Raw genomic sequence first — 22,586 nt, 5'->3', positions numbered from 1 at the left:
TCCCTGCTTTTGAAATTTGTTTTAAATTAACAGTACTTAGAATTATTTTTTTTAATTTCTAAAACTCATGGAGATAAACAAAACATAATTAAGAAAGCTAAAAAAAAATCTAGTCTTCTTTCTACTGACAGTACCCAGTAGTTGTTAGTTAACAAAACCAAGTGTCACCAAAGAATGGGGCATATTTCACTGGTGTTGATGCATCCCAATGCCTGAGATTCCAAAAAGAAATTGACCCATGCCCTACCCCAAACGTGACCAGGTAAAGTTTCAACAAAATTTCACCCTGGAGATATAAAACCAATATCAGATCAGTTGATAAGGATTACTTTTCCAGAAAAAAAAAAAAGCCAAGATTCTAATATGTTTTCCTACTGAATCAAAATGAGCCTGACAATCATTTATCAGTGACCTAACTGAATAATCATATTGAAAATTGCTACCATTAGGAAGGCACTAAGGAGAGCAACATGGATACACAGTCAAGAGCATGAGCTCTAGCATCAGACAGACCCGGGTACCAGTCCTAGTTCTGTCTTCTATGACCCTGGACTTAAACTATCTGAGCCCATGTCATTATCTGCAAATCGATGACAATGACAGGGTTGTCATAAGGATTAAAAGATATCTTGTATATAAAGACCTTAACACATTGCCTGGCCCACAGTAAGTGCTCAATTCTTGCTATTACTTGCAATGTTAGATCATTCTGGCTACTGTATGGAGAATAGATTGATGAGATAAGAGTGGAGATTCCAGTTAGAAGGCTACTGAAAGGTAGATGAGAATCTTAAAGACTAAATGTTTGATTTCCAATAGTATCTCTGAGGAAGTAGAATACTTACAATCACATACATAAGGATATATGTTGTGACTAACTTTCTAACATTGGGAGTCTATAGATATAGCCAGAAGGAATGCAAAAGTTTTCCATGTCTAACATCAATTTTATAAATAAAGAAATGTGGAGAAAACCAAAATTTAAAATGTCTTACTGTCTTGAGTATTTTATAAAACTTGCAATAAAATTGCTTAATATAATGTAAATGTGTATTTTTAAAGGATGATATTGTAGATAACAGAAAATAAATTGTGCTTTATGCTCAAGTGCATTTTTTTTTTTTTTTTTTTTTTTTTTGCCTTTTTTGGATAATGTTAAGGGCTACTGTCATAAGATCCCTCAAAGGCAATGCCCATGTTATTTATCCTGGTATCTCCAGAATCTAGAAAAATACCTGGCACATACTATGTACCCAATAAATGTTTGTCAAAGTGATCTTAACTAAATAACTAGGGAAATATTCTTAGTTTTTTTCAGACTATTATGCCTAAAGATGAATGTATCAAATATTGGTCATTTTTTAAAATTGAGAAAATGAGAAAGCCAATTAAACATCTATGTATGATTACACACTTGTATGCTTTAAAATCTATTTACCTTTACAGCACTTATAGCTGTATCAAGTGTTGAAACCTCATGGTCTTTGTGGGTGCCAAAGAGCTTGTCAACAGCAGAAATTGGGCTTTTACATGTGTGGCAATATGTGTCAATCTGGGACTTTTTCAATTCCTTTTGTTCCTTCTCAGTTACCAACTCTGATGATAACTGGTCTTGTTCTGTCATCTCTCTGTCCAACTCTTCCTGTTCAGCAGACTTACTTTGTTCCACCTCACTCACAAATTCATTTTCACTGACATGTTCAAAGGATTCCTTTCCTTGAGATAACACATCTTCAGGGGTGGATTCTGAATACCGTTCTTCTGATAAAGTGTCTTGAGTAACCACTTCGTAATTCAGGGATTCAGCAAATTCATACTCATCCTGAACAGGGCTACTGCGGAGCCGGTCTTCACTCAGCTCAGGGGGAACAATTATTTGAGGTTCTTCTTGCAGTGTTTCTTGAACACAAGTTGCACCAGATGCAAATTCTTCCTCTGGGAAGGACACTTGTACTGGGACATTCAGACTGACCTCTGGATTTGCATTTGCTGCTTCATTAGTCTGGCTGCTCATTTCATCTACTCTCTCCAGGACATGATGAGTGTCTTCAAATGGAACCGCATAGCTTACCCTCTGGGTAACCACTCTGACTTCCTCGGTGATGGAAGCTTTCCTCTGCATAGCTACACTGTCAAGAGCCTCCACGTGGTCTACTGATTCTCCTTCCCTGTAAGCTGCCTTCTCTTTCTCTTCCAGACTCTCCTCCCCGCAAATAGTTTCAAACCTCCCCCAAATTTCTCCTTCTTCAATTATTGATTGGTATGAATCATCCTTACCAACTGGCTTTTCTTCTAGACCTTGGTCTTGGTCCTTTTCAGTTACAGATGTGTCATGGAGAATGTCATCTTTGAGTATGTACTTCTCAAAATATATTCCTGTTCCATCATCAGTGTCAGAATTTCTGCTTGGAAATGATGCTTCAGAATTCACACTGTCACCTTCAGAAGCTGTCTCCCCTTCTTTCTTTTTCTCTCCAACTGCTTCTTCATACAGATCTTTATATAAAAATGCCAGTGCAGGTGGCTCCTCCAGAAGTTCAGGATTAATGCCTTTAGCAGTGGTAGGAAATATCTGGGTTCGTGACAAAACTCCTTCCTCTTCACCAAATAAAGGCATCCCAGGTGACTTTGAGTCCACATCTCTACTTATGCTCTTTGGAGCATATCTGTCAGCTGATTTTTGGATAACTGAAGACTTTTGCGTCTCTGGGTCAGATAATTTGCTGTAGTCCTTTTCTAGTCCATAAAAACTTTCATCTAATTTCACCAATTCATACTCATATTCTAGGGCACTTTCCACTGAACGTTCTGAGAGAGAGACAGTTTCTCTTGGAACTTCCTTTGACAGCTCTCCTTCAACATTTAATTTCCATGGAGTTCTCTGTTTTTCTGGGTCTGGGGAGATGTTATAATCAATCAATGTATATTTTTCAAAATAATCCTCTTCACTGGGAATTGCAGGCTGATTAAAGGCTAAATCACCAGTTTCTGAATCTGTGGATATCTCCTCTTTGGTTGTATGAGTTTCCTTTTTTTGGTCTTCTTTCGATGGTATAACTTTTTTATCAGAATCTTCTAACTTACTCTGTAATGTTTTATAGCAAGCAACTGCCTCACTCTCATCATGGAAGGGTATAGGCTTAAATGAGGGCTTCTCTTCCAAATAGTCTAACTTATCTTGGATTTGTTCACTTTCTTCTTCATCAACTGAAGAAATAAATGCAGGAGCATGAATGTTCAATATCTCACAACCTTCAGAAATGATACTGAAGGCACTCTTTTGCTCTTCTGAAAGTCCAGCTGGCTTACTAGTCACTGTAAATTCTTCATCTCTTACATATGTGTCTTCAGGCTCCTTGGAAATCATCTCCTCAATACTGATTGTTGATGCATTAGTTATAAACTGAGCATAGTTGCTGCTCACTGAAGAGCATGGTTCATTTACATGGGCATCTTCCAGAGCTTCCAAGTGGTGCTTTGAAACAAGAACAGATTGTTCAGACATTTCAGATGCTTTATCTTGAGATGTTTCAATAATATGGAGCATATGCCTCTCTGGAGTCAATTCTAACCATGGATCTAAAATCCTTTCAGATTCTTTAGATGGAGATCCTTGTTTACTTTCTTTTGTGGTATCTACTGAGCCACCTTTTGGCAGCTCTGACGCTGTGACCTGTCCCCTTTCTTCATTGTGACTTACCACATGCCTGCTTGACTTGTCCAATACCAGATTTCCTTCCTTCAGTAAAGAGTGATCATTTATTTCATCACGATAAGGAAGATCTACTGGAAGGAAAGTCTTGGTTTTCTCCACCAAAACTTCACGTTCTTCTAATGGATGTGGTTGGGTTCCTACTGCCTTTGTTTCCCTGATTTCTGGGTGAGCCTCTGAGATCATGGTTTTTGATTTTTCAGTAATTTCTGTAGTTTTAACTAATGAAAATGGTTGACTTTCACCCAAAGAATGACTGAAAGAGATATCTGACTCTTCAGGCATATGCCTGGCTATATTCACGGAATAAGCCTGAACTTCCTGCTGCTCTTTTCCTTCTAAAAATGCATGTGACTGCTCTTCTTTTTCTTCTCCTTTACCCTCCTCAATAATTTTGTATCTTTCTTTGTGGTCATCATTTTGATAGACTTGCTGCAGCGCAGTAGCAGCTTTTGGTTCTTCCAATTTAATAGGGATAGATCCATGTGTAATTTGTGCCTTCCCTATTTCATTATTACCTCTAAGCTCTAATGGGGCCACCGTTTCTTGTTTTTCTGCCAGCACCTTCTTTTCTTCCAAGGAATATGATCTAATGCCCAAGTTACCTTTCTCCTCAGTTGGGCTAACAGATCTGAGTTTTATTTCCTCTTCAGAAATTTTCAAGGAAGTAGGTTTTGGCATCTCTTTCTCTAGTCTGTCTTCACCAAGATCAATTAAACTGTCTTTAGGTTCTTCTACTGGCAAAATTATTGACTGCAGTTTCTCTGATTCCTCTGTGATATTTTTACTTGCAAAGCTAGATGAAGCTGATTTTGGCTGTTGTGGCACCTTATCTATTGCATCAAATAAAAAGAGTGATTTTTCTTTTTGATCACTTCCTGGCTCTTCTTTAAGGATAGAAATATTCCATTTAGATGGAGGGGAGATTTCTGGCTTCTGGGGTCTTTTACCATCAGTGATATGAAGATGAACAGCATTTTTGGCTTCTTCCATAATGGATTTCTCACCCATGGGAGAATAAGATTGAATTCTAAGATGTCCCTCACCATCAGCAGAAGTAACTACTGAGTTTAGGTCCATTTCCTCTGAATAGTCTAGGACTTCTTTCTTCCCATAATCTTCACTAGATGCCTCAAAGTTGGATTTTGGCTGTGGCAAAACTTCTACATTTGATAACAATGTGGGTTTTTCTTTAAAGTCTTGACCTTCACCAGATTTAACTAAAGAACATGTGGATTCTGCAGGAGTTTCAGGTTTGGCCTCTAGCAATAGATGATCTGCTGGCTTCTCAGTTGCATGAACATCAGCTGGAGCAGGACCTCTAGGCTCTATCACAGTCACTGCTTTTTCTACAGATGGGCTTGGCTGAGCTGCTAAATCTTCTTTTTCTGCAACTTTGTTATCTGGAGTGCTTGATTGTAAAAACAAACTAGGCAACCACGATGTGAAAGATGAAATTCCTTTCTTTCCCTTTTCCTCAGAGAGGCCTGGCTCCACTGCCTTCTGCTGCTTGGGCAGCTTTTGTATGACCTCGGGTGACTCTGGGGGTTGAGGTTCTTCATTTTCTTGGGTTGAGGAGAGGGGTTTTATTTGTGTGGGTGTTTTCACTTCAGATGCTGGTTTCCCTCTCTCAGCATCATCTACAACCTTTGACTGAACCACTTTTGATTCTTCTCCAGGTAAGGGAGATATACGCCTGTGTGCTTCTTTTTCATTGCCCAGTGCAAGTTCTGCTTCTTCTGCCAGGAAATGGGCTGCTTTGGCAAGAGAGGGAAGAGTTTCTGATTTGACCTCTTCTGTTGATGGGCCAGACACTGGTTTCTGGAGGATTCTTTCAGATGGTGTTTTGATTTCTTCCCAGCTGTCTTCTTTGCAAGGCCTGGAAAATTCTGTGTTTGGTTTCTCCGATACCAAACTTTCACTCCCCACTAAAGAAAGGGTCTGCTTCCCTTCTGCTTCATTTCTCTCCACATTTCCAGCTGGAACTAAAGATTTTGGTTTGGGGGCCAGCTTTATTTCTTCAGAAGAATAAGTTTTAGTTGCTAAGGTCTCTACGTTACCACTAGAGGTATCGAGAGTAGACACTGGTTCTTGTAATGATAAGTGAGATTCTTCTGCAGAATGCGGCAGAATTTGCCTTCTGATTTCAGTTGCGTGGTCTTTCTCTGACAGAGCAGGCGTGAGCTGCCCTGTCATCAGATCACTGGTACCAGAGGAACCCAGCTGCACAGATCCAGGGACTCTTCCTTCATGATGACTTGCCAAGTCTCTCTCTGGCTTTTTCAACATCCAATTTTCATCCTTTGGAGAAATAAGGGCCTCTTTCCTGTGTGTTTCTTTAACATCTGTAGGCTCAGTTGTCATAAATGATTTTGATTCTTCCAAAGGCAAATTTTCTTTCATAGACAAAAATTGTTTAATACCCATATCTTGTTTATCTGCAAAAGATCTGTTTACGTCAGGTAATTTAACAGCTTGGTCTGAATGAAGTTCTTTTTCAGGCTTCTCTTCTTCCACAGGGAGGTCAGAAGAAGCAATCTTTGATGGCTCTGTTACACTCTGGAGTATATGAAATGAATTTGGTTGGTCAGTTTCTTCATTTAGTTTAGTTACAGTATTATCTGTCACTTGTGCATTCAAATTTCCTGTTGGCAGTAACAGGCTTATTTCTTGTTTTCCTTCTTTTTTAAAGTCAACTGAATCGTTCAACTCTCCTGATAATCCCTTTAAAGAAAAAGTGTATGGCTGAAGTTCTTCTGGGTTGTCTCCTTCAACTAGAGAGGTAAATGCTTCCCTTGATTGTAAGCTAACTACCTTAGGAAAGAAAGATTTAATTTCTTGAATCTGAGGTTCCTCCCTAAGGCATGATGAAACCTCTGAAATTTCAGGCACTGTAGTTGACACATGAAGTCCCCTGTTTTCTTCTTTTCCTTCTCTTCTGCTCCTAAGTTCAGCTAGGCCCTTTTCTAGGACAGAATCCCCTGTTTCAGTTATGGGAGATTTTATTTGTCTTGTATCTATGGATTCACTTTGCCTACCTAAACCACCAGTAAATTCAGAGCCAGAATTTGGTAATTCTGATACTTGATGTGGCTTGTCTTCCTTCTCAGGTTCCAAAGAGAGCTGCGCCAGAGCAAGATCTTGTTTTTCTGACAGGAAATCTCGCTGAACTATAGAAGGTGCCTCCATTGCCTGTTTGCTCTTATCACCACAGAGGGTTGGTAATGTTGAAGCTAAATCTTCTGTTGCTAATTCTAACTCAGGAAAAGAATTTGCTGTTTGCTCATTTTTGCCTTTTGTAACTATATACTTGAGTGCAGGTGACACATTCTGTGAAGAAGGAAGTTCAGTTTCTGTTTTCTTTATCTCACCACCTAGGTTGAGCGAAAGCACATGGTCAGGTCCTGACATCTCTGAGGCAGACATAGAATTTTTTTCCTGTGATACATCCAAATATTCAGAGTTGAGGACTGTAGAAAATGAAAGATCTTGTTTGTTTTCCACCCTTGCTTCCTTTGATACATCTGAATGCTGAGAAGACAATGTTTTGGTTACTGCCAACCCAGGTTTAATGTTTTCAGTTTCTACCTTTGACAAAACAGAATGCTCTGGTATAGAGGATATGCTTGCAGGTAAATCAAATTTAATTTCTTTCCCTACTTCTGACCAAGCCAGACGTTGGGATGCAGCAGTTTCAGTGGGAGAAGAACTAGCTTTAATTGCTACCTTGTCTTCTTTAAGAAGTGAATGCTTATCTACAGATGTTACCATCTGAAGCGGCAAACCAATTCCTAATTCACTCTTTCTTACTTCTGTTAAGACTGGATATTCTATAGTGGTGGTAAGAGATAAATCTGTTGGGATTTCTTCTTTTGCTAATTTGGTTAAGCTTGAATCATGCTTTGTTACAGATGTCGTGGTTATTGAAGAACTGGGTTCAATTTCTTTCTTTATGTCTTCTGACAAAGCTGAAAATTCTGATATGGGTGGTGCATGCTCAACTTCCTTTTCCACTCCTGGTGACGCTGAATGCAGCACTCTAGGTGTACCAGTTATTTTAAAATCAAGTTGCACTTCTGTTTTCACTACTGATGAAATCTCAGGTCCAGATAAAGATGTTTCCTTTAGAGGTGAATATGGCTTTATTACTTCAGGCTCATTCTCTGACAACCTTCTTTGTTCTAGTTCAGATGTCACAGATGGAGCTAAATTGGGCTTGACATCCTTCTTTGGCTCATCTACCAAGTCAGGCAGAACTGAATCTTTCATCCCAGACTCTGGAACATTTGGAGGCTGAAGCTCCATTTCTTGATCCCGTAATACATGTGCTATAGCTTCTTGAGAATCAGGCACAATTTCTTCCTTACTTTTAACTTTTAACAAAGCCGTCTGTTCATCTGCAGATTTTGGAGTGAGTGATGTTTTGGGTTCTTGTTCTTTCTTAATTGCATGGACTGAATCAGGTGAAACTGAACGCTGAGATACAGGCAAATCAGGTTTGGTTTCTTCCTTTGCCATGGACAATTGTGCAGGTGTTGCAGCTAGTGATGAACTAGTCTTAATTTCTCCCTTCTCTGAATCACTGGTTAAACACGGTGGAATCAAGTCTTCAGACTCAGGTTCTAAATATGCTCGAGTTCTCTGCTTCTGTGCCATAATGAGATATTCAGATACAGTTGTTGATGTTGTTTCAGCATCTGGATTAATCTCTCCTTCATTTGTTGAAGGGAGCCAACTCAAGTCTTCAGGTGCAGACACCAAAGGAGAAGTTTCAGTTCTTTGCTTCTGTGATGAACTTAGATGCTCAGGTACAGGTGTAGCAGTTGGTGCAATTTCTTCCTCATCTGCTTCTGAGAAGCAGGAATATCCTGATGCAGCCATTGCAGTTAACAGTGAATCAGGCTCAGTTTCCTCATTTGTTTCTGGGATCCTATATGGTGGGATGGAAGCTTGTGATGCTGAATCTGGAGAAAAAAGTTCAGCTTCTTCGGTGTCTTCATCTGACAAAATTGTGTGTTCAGATGGTGATGTTAAACATATTGGAGAATCACACTCAAATTCTCTTTTCTCTGTCTCCTGAGTTCCATAGGGTGGGAATGAGAATTCTGACACAAATGCAGAGTCTGGAGAAAAAGGTCCAATGTCTTCTTGCTCTTCTTCTGAGAAGTTCATGGGTGAGGAGGCACCTTTTAGATTTAAAGGGGATCTGTGGACAATTTCTTCCTCCTGTGACTCCAGTGTTGCATATGGTGGTATTGAAAATTCAGACTCAGAGGTGGAAGAGGGTGTGTACCACTCCATCTCTACTGTCTCTTCTTCTGAGAGGACCACATGTTCGGATGGGGTGGCTGAAAGTGGTGGGGCCTGGCATTCAGGAGTCCCCTCAGTTGTGTATGGTGGCAGAGAGCATTCAGATACAGAGGCCACCTCTGGGGGATAGAATCTGGTGTCCTCCTTCTCTTCTTCTAACAGAGTCTTGTGCTCAGAAATACCTTTTGATTTCAACAGGGAGACATCACCAGTTATTTTCTTTGGGGATTCCTGTGTTACATTTGGTGGGACTGCATGTTGGGAAGTCAGTGTTGAATCTGGTGTAAAACGCTCATTTCCTAGGTTCTCTTCTTCTGATAGGGCCATGTGTTCAGATGTAGCAGTTGAAAGCAGTGGTGACTGGCATTCAGAAGTCCCCTCGGTTGTGTATGGCGAGAGAGAACGTTCAGATACAGAGGCCACCTCTGGGGAATACAGCCTAGTGTCTTCCTTCTCTTCTGACAGAATCAGGGGATCAGACACACCTTCTGATGTTAATGGGGACTTATGGTCAGTTGTTTTCTTTGGTGACTCTTTTGTTGCCTGTGAGGGAATTGAATATTCAGAAGCAGATGTGGAATGTGGTGTGTAACGCCCATTTTCTGAAGCCTCTTCTCTGGAAAGGACCATGTGCTCTGCTATAGCTGTTGAAAACAGTGGGGACTGGCATTCAGGAGTCTTCTCAGTTGCAGATGGTGAGACAGATGCAGAGGTTGAAGCTGGGGAATAAGGCTCAAATTCATCATTCTCCTCTTCTGACAAAACTGCATGTTCAGATAGAGGTTTTACATTAGATGAAGAAACTGGCTCAATTTCTTGCTTCTCTTGTTCATAGTTCAAATCCTGTGGGACTGAATACTCCGATATGAAAGCAGAATCAGTAGAAACAGACTCATTTTCCTCTCTTTCTTCCTCAGACAAGGTGACATGTTCAGGCGTTGATGTCATCAGTAATGGCAGAATGGTCTCCTCTTCTTTCTGCTCCACTTCAGGGGCCAAGCATGGTGGGAAGGGCTCCTCAGAAACTGATAGACTTTCTGGGTAATCAAGTTCTATGATCTCTTCTTTCACTAAATTAGAATCTTCAGGTTCAGGGGCAGCATATATTGGTAGAGGCTTTTCTATTTCTTCTTTCTCTGGTTCCTCTAACACTAGAGGTTCAGAAAGAGAAATGGATGGCACAAGCATGTTTTCATCCTTCTCTCCTTTGACAGTGAGATGAGGAGGGTTCAGTCGTTCAGAGACTGGTTTTGCCCTTTCTGGTGAAGTCAGATCCAGTTCTTCTCTCTCTGGGCCAAAATCTTCCTGGATAGAGGCTGTCAGACCTGGTGAAAGTGTTTCCTGAGAACCCTTCTCTGCCTCCAGTGAAATGGAATGGTCAGCAGAAGATATGTCTTCCGTCCTTACCTCATCCACTAACGGCAGTGAGACTGAAGAGTCATGCTCTGCAGTTACCGTTTCTCGTGAATCAGCCTCAGATTCTTCCTCTGCTGTTTCCAGGAATGCAGGTGCAGATGTATTGGGTGTAAGAGAGGAAGGCTCTATCTCACGGGGTTTTGCTTCATCAGCTGGCAGCTGTGGCACTGACTGTGGAGCGCTGAGCTGTGTTTCTTGTTCTGCTGTGTCATTACTTGTATAAGAGGAAGGTGTGTGCTTGGTAGTAGATGCAGCCCTTAAGGGAGAATCAACGTAAATTTTCTTTAGATCTTCATGACTGAATGAGGTCAGGGATTTTGATCCTTTGGAAACCGCACCTCTCCAGGGTGGAGCAAGCTCTTTTACTTCATCATCGTCTATGCTTTGGGCTACTGATTTGCCTGTTTTGGAAACTACATTAGAATCATGATTGCCCAAATCTGGCTCTAGACTAATGGACGCATCTTTCCCCTTCCTATAATGTATTTCTTTAATTACATAACCCTTTGGCAATGTTCCATAAAATTGTAAAGGAATTAATTCTTCTTTAACAGAATTAAACATCTTAATTTTATATTGTACTGTTCCTATGTAGACTGGCCTTAACACTAACGGTTTGTGTTCTTTGTATATTGCCCCAGTAACAGGAGGTGTATTTGAGGCGGTCTTCTTTGTTCTCATCTTATTGTAAATGCCAGTAGATGACTTCTCTTTCTGGGTCTTTAGTTCCTGGCTTTCTGAAATTAGAGGATTACTTGTTTTGTTTGCTGGAACATCTTGGGATTCAAAAGAATTTCTTTTTTTGTTGCCTTTCCGACGCAATGATGGTGAGCCATGCTTTGACTTAGGCTTTCTTTTCCGAACTTTTTTAACTTCATCCACAATAAAGGAAACATTCCCTGGAGAAGACTTCAGAGTCAACCCTTCCAGACTACACACACCAGAGGTCTGACTTTCTTCCAAGGCCCAAGGAGTGGAAGACCTACTTGAATTAGTCTCCCAGGTTATTCCACTATCTTCCCGTTGAACTGTTACCATGGAAAAAGAGGGGTCAGATATGATACACTTCTGCTTGGTCTTGCCCTCTTCATTCTGGTCTGATAACCTAGAGTAAATAATGATATTATTAATAATTCTACATATATGAATAATAAAAATAACAGTAATTACATATTCTAATAATAAGTCAATGTCCTATTCTTACTAGGTAAAGGATTAATGTAAAATTAAAACATACAGATAAATAGTGCCATCCATATAAAAAATAGGGATGTATACAAAATAAAGTTTAAAAACTGAAGTCAGGATACCAAATACAATAACACATCCCAGGCTGGAATAAATCAATATCCTGCAAAGTCAAAAAAAAGCTAAAGTGAAATTCTCCACCTTCCCCTATCAGGATTGCCCCCAGACCTCCTATGGCTCACCCAGTCCCTCAGGCTCACTATCTAGTCACCAGGACCTTCATAATGGCCCTTGCATCTGTGCCTCCCCTGTTACTGCTATCACTACCTTGACCTAGCTTTTTATCACATCACCCCTCGATTATTTCATTAGCTTCCTAACTGGTCAGCTAGTATCACGTTTACCTCCTGCCCTCCCCCCAACCTCAATCCATCCTGCCTATCTTTCCAGAGGAAGTTTATTAAAAATTTTCATCATGCTACTTCTTACTTAAAAAGTCAGTAAATTCCTTATATCTATAGAAAAATAAATTCAAAATACTTAACTGTCTGATCCCTAGCTGACCTTCTTTCCAAGTACCCACTTCCACCCTACCCCTACATGGTACATTTCTGTTTTAACTAGATAATTCTGTGTTCAGTAAATATATCATGGAAACTCTGAGTCAGGGCCATGAAGGGAAAGTAGTGAATATAGAGAGATCACAAAAAAACCAGCAGCCTACTGTGCTGTACTTAACTCATCTGTAAACCAGGGATCATAACAGAACCTACTTCACGGGATTGCTGTGAGGGTTAAATTAGCTAATACACATGAAATGCTTAGAAAATGTGCCTGCCATGTAATTAACACTCAATAAACATGATCTGTAATCAGGTCCTCCATATAATCCTTGAACTAGAGATCAAAGGAGGCTGGGCATGGTCATTTTCAATGGCTAAAGAGGTTTGGAAAGATGGTCTCCTTGGACTGCTCTCATATGCCCTCAAGAGATGGCTGGCTTTGGCTGTCCCTTTCAATTGCCATTGGGCCTTTGTCTCAGACTCTGCAGCACTCTTCCCTGGAATTTTCTTACACTTTCTCCTCCCCTGTGCTCATGCCATTCTTCCACTTACAATTCTTATCCCCCACCTTAATCTACCTTTCCTGCACATTTAAATTCTATCTACTCTTCAAGGCGTAGTTTTAAAACCTCCAGTGTTACCATCCTTGACCAATTCAGCAGGCATATTTGCCTTTAAGTTCAAGACTGAGATAAATACAGAACTATTGACTGACTTATACACTTTTCTACAACAATAAAACCAAAACCCAAAAAAAAATCTATGCTAAAAAAGCACTAAGCATAAGTATTCAATTAAGGCACTTTTAAAAAACATAGAGTTAAAATTTAGGTCCCTAACCAATCATTTTTTTAATCATCAGTCACTGCTTATATTAGTGGTCCTTAATTCTGGATACATTTTAGAATCATCTGTAGAGAGATTTAAAAAAATACTGATGCCACCCTATACCCCTTCCCACAGAGATGCTAGTTTAATCGTACTAGGGTGGGAAGTTTTAAAAGCTTCCAGGTGACTCCATTATGCATCCAGAGTTGCAAATCACTGGCCTAAACAATCCTAGCTATGAAACTTAACTAGTACATGCCTTTCTAGCTTACCCTGAACGCTTTTTAGTTTGTTAGGTTAGGCTGAAAGCCAAGACCATAAATCTTTGCAGGTACATTCAACTCCCCTTTCTGAAACTTCAGAGTTTCCCCAGCAGTCAGCTGCAAAGGGCTTATGGACTGCTGAGATCCTGATCTCCTTAGATCTCACCCATGACCAAGTCGAGCCTGGGGCAGCCAGAACCCCTGGGCCACTGGTCTTCAGTAGCAAGCATCCTCATCCATTTACCCCAGGGTGCTGAAAACAATTTCATTTTCTACACATGCAGTGAGTGAAAATGGCTGGAAAGCGGTGAGAAGAACTGGTTTCTCCATTTCCCTGGTAACTCTGCTCTCACTTATTTGCTTTGGTATTAAACTACTGAACTTAATTAGTAATTGATACCTTATCTTGGTTCTGAACTGAATCTTATTTTTAATGTTTTTTCAAGGCTCCTTTACATATCTAGTTAAACTTATTCCTTGAAATTTTCAATTCCTTCTACCCCTTCTCCCTTCTGTTTAACTTAACAAAGGCAGAATGAAATTAAAAATTAAGGTTATAGCATGCAACTGAAAAGTCAGCATTTCGAATGCCCATCATTGTAGTAGTATTACAAAAGCAATTATAATTCAGTTTAAAGTTAATTATTGATTGTAAATTCAATGTACTCAACCAGAGAAGTTTTCATTACTCATTAGAATGAGTTCATGAGTGCTTAGCAGAATATCCAAATGTTGATCATAAAAAGATAGAGGCCTACTGAGGTGGGTTCACTCAATCATTTACTTATTTATTCACTCATTTATTTCTTCATTTAATAAAATTTTATTGAGTTTAAATACTAGGAGTACAAATATAAAGACACAGAATCTTCTCTCAAGAAATTCAAAATCTAACAGGGAAACAGAACTAAACATTTTAATACAGTGTGGTAAGTTCATTTACAGAAAATAGGCAAGATACAGTGAGAACATAAAGAAGGGAAGACCTCAAGAGGAAAGATACTTGCACTGGATTCTGAAGAGGAAACAGGAGTTTGCCAAATGGATGAAGAGTGGTGGTGGTGTAAGGATGGGAAGCTCATTCCAGGAAAATGTCACAGGATATGAAAAAAACGTACACATGAATAAATCAGTCTGGCTCACTGAGAAACCCAAAGTATTTGGGGATGTCTTGATTATTGGACAGGAGCAAAGGAATAGAAGAATAACACAGCCAACAGGAATCAGAGAATAACTATATTAGCATGTGTAAAGTCATAGCCCAAGTATTCAAATTACACTCAGTGTAAAGAAACCATTTTTCTTAATAGAAGACCAATGATCCCCCTAGAATTCAGAAGTGTTTCTTACTCAGGAATGCAAACGTTCTCATCTATGCAAAGATGTATACATCAACTTTCCATAATTAATGGATATTGGCTATGAACATGATCTTATTCATTCTCCTCTGATTCTCACAAAGCAAGCTTCTGATTATTACTTGGCTTCCCAAGCAGATTTATCTGAGAGTGAGGAGAAACACTTCTTGATGACCTGGGGAGCTCACTCCCTTCCTCCTTTCAGAATTGGTCAAGGAGAAGGTTCAGTAGATTTGAGTTAGATCCAGGAAAGAACAGACTGATACCAAGTTGAGTGCCAAAGACTTCTTCCTTTTCAGGATAAACTTTATCTGATTTCCTTCTATTCCTATTTATTAAGAGAGATTTTTAATAATGAATGAATGTTAAATTTTATTATACAATTTTTATGCAACAATGAAGATGACCATATTCTTTATTCTGTTAATGTGGTGAATTACGATTGATTTCCAGATGTCAAACCAACCCTGAACTCCTGAAATGACTTCAACATGGTTGTGATGTATTATATTTTTTATATTAAAAAGCTGGATTTTGTTTAGGAATTTTGCTCCTGTGTTCATGAATAATTGGCCTATAATATCCTTTCTTACAATGTGCTTGTCAGGTTTTTGTATCAAGATTGTGCTGCCTCTTGTAATAATCAGGGCAGGCTAAACATTTGCTATATTAAGACCATGCATGTGTCCCCAGACCTAGTTCTTTCCCAAGGTCTGGTTTTGTAAATGCTGAGGATAAACCAAAAAAGAAAAACAAAACAAAAACAAAACATTGTGCTGCCTCAAAGAACAAACTGGGAAGTGTTCTCTCCTTCACTATTCTCTGGAAGAGTTTGTAGAAGACTGTACTATTTCTCCCTTGAGTGCTTGGTAGACTTTACTGGTGAAGTCATCTGAACCTGTAGTCTTCTCTATGGTAAGGTTTTAATTAGCAGTTTAATTTATTTAATAGTTACGTGACTACCTGAAATTTCTTTTTGTGTCACTTTTGATATGTTGTATTTTTCTAAGAATTGACATATTTAACCTAAATTTTAAAAAATCATTGGATTAAATTTGTTCATAGTATTCTTTCAGGATCTTTTAAGTTTTTGTAAGATCTAAAATTGTATCCATTTTTTCAATTCTGATATTGGTCATTTGTGTCTCCTTTTTATGTTCTTCATCTTTATAAAAATTGGCAGACATTATCATTTGATAATCTTTTCAATAAAGTTTGGCTTTATTGATGTTTCCTATTTCATAAATGTCTGCTTTCTATTATTTCCTTTTTCAACTTTGAGTTTAATTAGCAAGTATTTTTCTACCTTCTTGAGATAGATTCTTATATCATTAATTTCTACCTTTCTCCCTTTCTAATATTTCTAATATTTCTCCTTTACTATAACTTAAGACTACGCATTTCTCTTTAACCAACGATTTTGCTGCATCACATAAAAGTTGGTATATAGTATTTTCATAATTATTATTATTAATCTCAAAATATTTTGAATTTGCATTGTGATATCTTATCTGACCCAGAAATTATTTACTTCTTTATTTATTTACTTCTTTTTCTTCCAGGTTTATTCAGATATAATTGACATAGAACACTGTATAAGTTTAAGGTGTACAGCTTAACAATTTGACTTATATACATCATGAAATGATTACAATAAATTAATGAACATCCATCATCTCATATAGATATGAAATAAAAGGAAAAGAAAACATTTTTCCTTGTGATGAGAATGCTTAGGATTTACTCACATAACAACTTTCATAAAGCTAATTATATTTATCATGTTGTACATTACATCCCTAGTACTTATTTATCTTATAACTGGGAGTTTGTACCTTTTGACCACCTCCATCCAATTCCCTCACTCCTTACCTCTGGTAACAACAAATCTGATCTCTTTTTCCAAAAGTCTGTTTGTTTTTTAAGTATAACTGACCTATAACACTACGTTAGTTCTTGGTACATAACGTGGTGATTCAATATTTCTATACATTTCAAAATGATCACTATAGTAACTCTGGTTACCATCTGTCACCATACAAAGATATTATATCATCACTGACTATATTCTCCACACTGAACATTTCATACCTCTGACTCATTTATTATGCAACTAGAAGCTTGTGCCTCTTAATCTCCCTCACTTATTTCTCTCCTCTCTCCGTTCCCCTCTCTTCTGGCAATGACCTCTTTGTTCTCTGTATCTATAACTCTGTTTTTGTCTTGTTTGTTCATGTGTTTTGTTTTTTAGATTCCACATATAAGTGAAATTATACAGTATTTTTCTTTCTCTGACTTATTTCACTTTAGCATAATAAACTCTAGGTCTATCCATGTTGTCACAAATGGCAAGATTTCATTCTTTTTTATGGCTGAGTAAAATTCCATTGTGTATATATGTGTGTGTGTAGGTTGCTTCCATATCTTGGCTATTGTAAATAATGCTGTAATGAACATAGGGGTGCAGATATCTTTTTGTATTAGTGTTTCATTTTCTTCAGATAAATGTTGCTGGATTTATGGAGTGGAATTGCTTGATCATATGATAATTCTATTTTTAATTTTTTGAGAAACCTCCATAATGTTTTCCATAGCGGCGGCACCAATTTACATTCCCACTAGCAGTACACAAGGGTTCCCTTTCCTCCACATCCTCACCAACACTTATTATTGTTGTCTTTTTGATACTAGCCATTCTGACAGGTGTGAGGTGATACCTCATTGTGGTTTTGATGTGCATTTTCCTGATGATGAGTTATGTTGAGCATTTTTCATGAGCCCGTTGGCTACTTGAATGTCTTCTTTGGAAAAAGTGCCTATTCAGATCCTCTGCCCATTTTTTAAGTAAGTTGTATGGTTTTTTTTGTTGTTGTTGTTGTTTTTGTTGTTGTTTTTGATGTTCAGTTGTGTGCTTTCTTTATATATTTTGGATATTAACCTCTTATCAGGTATTTCATTAGCAAATATCTTCTCCCATTCAGTAGGCAGTCTTTTCATTTTGTTGATAGTTCTCTTGCTGTGCTTTTTAGTTTGATGTAGTCCCATTTGTTTATTTTTGCTTTTGTTTCCTCTGCCTGAGGAGACATATCAAAAAATATTGCTGAGATCAATGTCAAAGAGCATACTGACTATGTTTTCTTTTAGAAGATTTATGGTTTCAGGTCTTATATCTAATTCTTTAATCCATTTTGAGTTTATTTTTGTATATGGTGTAAGAAAGTAGTCCAATATGATTTTTTTTGCATGTAGCTGTCATTTTCCCAACACCATTTATTGAAGAGGCTGTCTTTTCCTCACTGTATATTCTTGCCCCTTGCATCATAGATTAATTGACCATATAAATGTGGGTTTATTTCTGGGCTCTCTATTTTGTTTCATTGATCTGTGTGTCTGTTTTTGTGCCAGTACCACACTGTTTTGATTACTGTAGCTTTGTCATATAGTTTGAAATCAGAGCATGTGATACCTCCAGCTCTGTTCTTCTTTCTCAAGATTGCTTTGGCTATTCAGGGTCTTTCATGGTTCCACACAAATTTTAGAAATATTTTTCCGAGTTCTGTGAAAAATGCCATTGGTATTTTGATAGGGATTACAATGAATCTGTAGGTTGTCTTGAGTAGTATGGTCATTTTAACAACATTAATTCTTCCAATTCATAGGCACGGTGTGTCTTTCCATCTGTTTATGTTGTCCTCAATTTCTTTCATCAGCATATTATAGTTTTCTGAGTACAGGTCTTTCATCTCCTTAGTTAGATTTTTCCTGGGTATTTTATTCTTTTTGATGCAATTGTAAACAGGATTGTTTTCTCAATTTCTCTTTCTGATAGTTCATTGTTCATGTATAGAAAAGCAATAGATTTCTGTATATTAATTTTGTGTCCTGCACTTTTACTGTATTCACTGATGAGTTCTACTAGTTTTTGGTGGCATCTTGAGGGTATTCTGTGTATAATATCACATCATCTGCAAACAGTGACAGTTTTACTTCTTTCTTTCCAGTTTGAATTCCTTTTATTTCTTTTTCTAATCTGATTGCTGTGGTTAGACTTCCAATACTATGTTGAATAAAAGTGGTGAGAGTGGGCATCCTTGTCTTCTTCCTGACCTTAGAGGAAATGCTTTCAGCTTTTCACTGTTGAGAATGATGTTAGCTGAGGGCTTGTCATATGTAGACTTTATTATGTTGAGATATGTTCTTTCTATACCCACTTTACTGGGAGTTTTTTTTTTAATTATAAATATATGTTGAATTTTGTAAAAAGCTTTTTTTGCATCTATTGATATGATCATGTGATTTTTATTCTTCAATTTGTTAATGTGGTGTATCATACTGATTGATTGTGGATATTGAACCATCCTTGCACACCTGGGATAAATCCCACTTGATCATGGTGTATGATCCTTTTAAAGTATGGTTGAATTTGTTTGCTAGTATTTTGTTGAGGATATATGATTATTTTCAGATGCTGATCTCTTAAGGTCAATCACATTTTAATAATCTTGCATTTTTACTCCCCTCCCCCCACACACATTTAATGCTTTTTACATCATATTTTATATCTTTTTTTGCATCTTTTGTATCCCTTAACTACATATTGGGAATATTGATGATTTTACTACTTTTGTCTTATAGTCTTCCTACTAGGTTTATAAGCGGTTGATCTACCTTTCCTGTATATTTGCCTTTACCAATGAAATTTTTTCTTTTGTAATTTTCACATTTCTAGTTATAGCCTGTTTTGTACACTCAGAAAATTCACTTTAATGTTTCTTGCAAAGCTGGGTTTTTTGTTGCTGAACTCTTTTAGCTTTTGCTAGACTGTAAATCTCTTGATCTCTCCTTCAAATCTGAATGATAGTTTGCCAGGTGGAGTATTCTTAGTTGCACATCTTTTCCTTTCATCACTTTAAACATATCATGCTACTCCTTCTGGCCTGCAGAGTTTCTGCTGAAAAGTCATCTGATAGCTTTATGAAAGTTCCCTTGTACGTAACATGTTAATTTTCCCTTGCTGCTTTTAGTATTCTTTTTCTTTAATTTTTGCCATTTTAATTGTAATGTGTCTTGGTGTGGTCCTCTTTAGGTTGATTTTGTTTGGCACTCCCTGCTTCTTGGAACTCTTTGCTTCTGTTTCCCTTCCTTGGTTAGGGAAGCTTTCAGCTATTATGTTCTCTGCTCCTTTCTCTCTCTCTCTCCTCTACTTCTGGGGCCCCTAAAATGTGAATGTTAGTATGCTTGATATTGCCCTAGAAGTCTCTTAAACTATCTGCATTTTTAAAAATCCTTTTTTCTGTTTAGCTTGACTGATTTCCACTACTCTGTCTTCCAGTTTGCTGATCTGCCCCTCTGTATCATCTAATCTATTGTTGATTCCTTCTAGTGTATTTTTTATTTCAATTACTATTATTATATTCTTCAGCTGTGTTTGGTTTTTCTTTACATTTTCTAATTCTCTGTTAGAAACTATTGACTGCTCACTGTGTTCATACATTCTTCTCCCAAGTTCTTTCAACATCATTATGATCATTACCTTGAACTCTTTGTCAGATAGACTGCTTATCTCCACTTCACTTAGTTCTTCTTCTGGGGTTTTATCTTATTCCTTCATTCAGAACATATTCTCTGTCATTTCATTTTGCCTAACTCTCTGTTTTTATTTCTATGTATATGGCATGTTGATTTCATTTTCCAATCTTAGAGAAGTAGCCTTAAGTAGGAAACATACTATATGCCCCAGCAGCACACTTCTCTTTGGTCACCAGAGCTATATGCTGCAGGGGTGCCCTCTATATGGGCTGAATTGGTCTTTCTGCTGTGGCACGCTGACTACTGTGGGTGCACTGCTAGGTAGATGTGGCTGGCCCTCAGCTCAATTGGTTGCCAAGCCCTGCCTAGTCAGAGATTATCTTAAAACATATTCCTTAATTTCAAAATACATGGGGATTTCCTAGTTATCTTTTTTGTTAATGCTTTCTAGTTTAACTGCATTGTCTCCAAACAATTTATTTTATAGAAGTTATACTTTGAAATTTATTGAGATTTGCTTTATGGCTATATGGCCAAATTTTGTTTGTCTGTTTAAATATTTATGTGTTCTGAAAAAGAATATGTGTCCTGTGGTTTTTCAGTATTGTTCTATGTATGTCAGGTAGGTCAGACTTACTAGTTGTGTTATTCAAATCTTTTTATTATTTTTTTAAATATTACTATGTGCTTTACTATGTGTTGTATAATTCTCATACAACAATTCCATAAGTAGATATATTAATTTACCAGATGAGGAAACAGGCCTGGGGGATTAAGTATTTTTTGCAAATCAAATCTTTTTATCTTTAATGATATTATAGGATCTTAGTTCCCTTGGCCCACAGCAGTGAAATTACTGAGTCCTAACCACTGGATACCCAGGGAACTCCCACAAAGATTTTTAAAATCAACTTTGCCAATTTAAATGGAGCACTTAGTCCATTTAAGCTTAATATAATTACAATTACCATACATTTGGGGTTAAATCTTCCATCTTATTATGTGCTTTCTATTTATACTACCTAGTCTATGTTCCTTTTTCTCTCCTTTCTTGCCTTGTTTTAGATTGAATATTTATTATTATTCTATTTACTCCCTTTATTAGCTTGGCAGTTATATTTTACTATTCTTTTAGTGATTATCCTAGAGATTTCAACATGCATCTTTGAATCATTAATGTCTAACATAAACTGGTATTTTTATTCCTTTCAAGACAACACAAGGGCCATAAATTATAATTTCACCTTACATGCTGTTATAATTGTACATTTTAATTCTGTAAATGTTTTAAAATCTCATAGCCATAATTTTATTATTGTTTTAAACTGCCAATATTCATTTAGATTTGCCTATATACTGAATTTTTTTTAATTGTGTTTCATTCCTTTCTCCACCTCCAATATTCCAACTGGAATCATTTTCCTCCTCTCTAGAAAATACACTTTAGTATTTCCTTTACTGTGAATTTTCTGGTGGTAAATTCACCCTACTTATTCCTTTAAAAGTGTTTTTACACATCCATTCTAAGAGTCTTTTTTCAGGGTATAAAATTCTATATTGGCAGGTATTTTTCTCTGAAGACTTGATTCCACCATATTTAACCAGTATTTTGTCTCAATACTTTATTTATTATTTAAATTTTTATTCAAGTATAGTTGCTTTACAATATTGTGTTAGTTTCTACTGTACAGCAAAGTGAATCAGCTGTATGTATACATATATCCCCTTTCTTTTGGACTTCCTTCCCATTTAGATAACCACAGAGCATTGAGTAGAGTTCTCTGAGCTATACACTAGGTTCTCATTAGTTATCTATTTTATACATAGTATTAAGTGTCAATACTGTATATATGTCAATCCCAATCTCCCAATTCATCCCATCCCCCTTTCCCCCTAGGTATCCATACGATTGTTCTCTCTGTCTGTGTCTCTATTTCTGCTTTGTAAACAAGATCGTCTATACAAATTTTTTCAGATTCCATATATATGCATTAATATACAATATTTGTTTTTCTCTTTATGACTTACTTCACTCTTTACGACAGTCTCTAGGTCCATCCACGACTCTACAAATGACCCAGTTTCGTTCCTTTTATGGCTGAGTAATATTCCATTAAAAATGTCATTCGAAGAGGGCAGACAGCAGAAGCAAGAAGAACTACAATCCTGCAGCCTTGGAAAAAAAACCACATTCACAGAGAGAGAGACAAGAAGAAAAGGCAGAGGGCTATATACCAGATGAAAGAACAAGATAAAACCCACAAAAAACAACAAAGTGACGTGGAGATAGGCAACCTTCCAGAAAAAGAATTCAGAATAATGATAGTGAAAATGACCTATGACCTCAGAAAAAGAATGGAGGCAAAGATTGAGAAGATGCAAGAAATATTTAACAAAGACCTAGAAGAATTAAAGAACA

General features: G+C 37.4%; 1 protein-coding gene and 1 non-coding gene across 10 annotated transcripts in view; one reads left to right on the top strand and one right to left on the bottom strand.

Annotated features, from left to right (window-relative positions):
* The window catches only part of CMYA5 (cardiomyopathy associated 5), a 152,920-nt gene that overhangs the window by 95,079 nt on the left and 35,255 nt on the right, over window positions 1-22,586 (bottom strand). For all 9 annotated transcript variants that reach the window (XR_003680961.2, XR_003680958.2, XR_003680957.2 and 6 more), the window contains exon 2: window positions 1,439-11,543. Coding sequence is in view for 3 of the 9 variants with exons in the window: in XM_028493031.2 (XP_028348832.1) it covers window positions 1,439-11,543 (10,105 nt within the window). In the remaining 6 variants the exon portion in view is untranslated. The remainder of the gene's footprint in view (window positions 1-1,438; window positions 11,544-22,586) is intronic.
* Window positions 15,250-15,378, top strand: LOC112065624 (small nucleolar RNA SNORA72). The gene has a single exon (XR_002892131.1). It is a non-coding gene; the product is annotated as a small nucleolar RNA SNORA72 (small nucleolar RNA).

The sequence above is a fragment of the Physeter macrocephalus genome, chromosome 8 (genome assembly GCF_002837175.3).
Source record: "Physeter macrocephalus isolate SW-GA chromosome 8, ASM283717v5, whole genome shotgun sequence".
Lineage (NCBI taxonomy): Eukaryota > Metazoa > Chordata > Mammalia > Artiodactyla > Physeteridae > Physeter > Physeter macrocephalus.
This window is presented reverse-complemented; position numbering and strand designations above follow the sequence as displayed.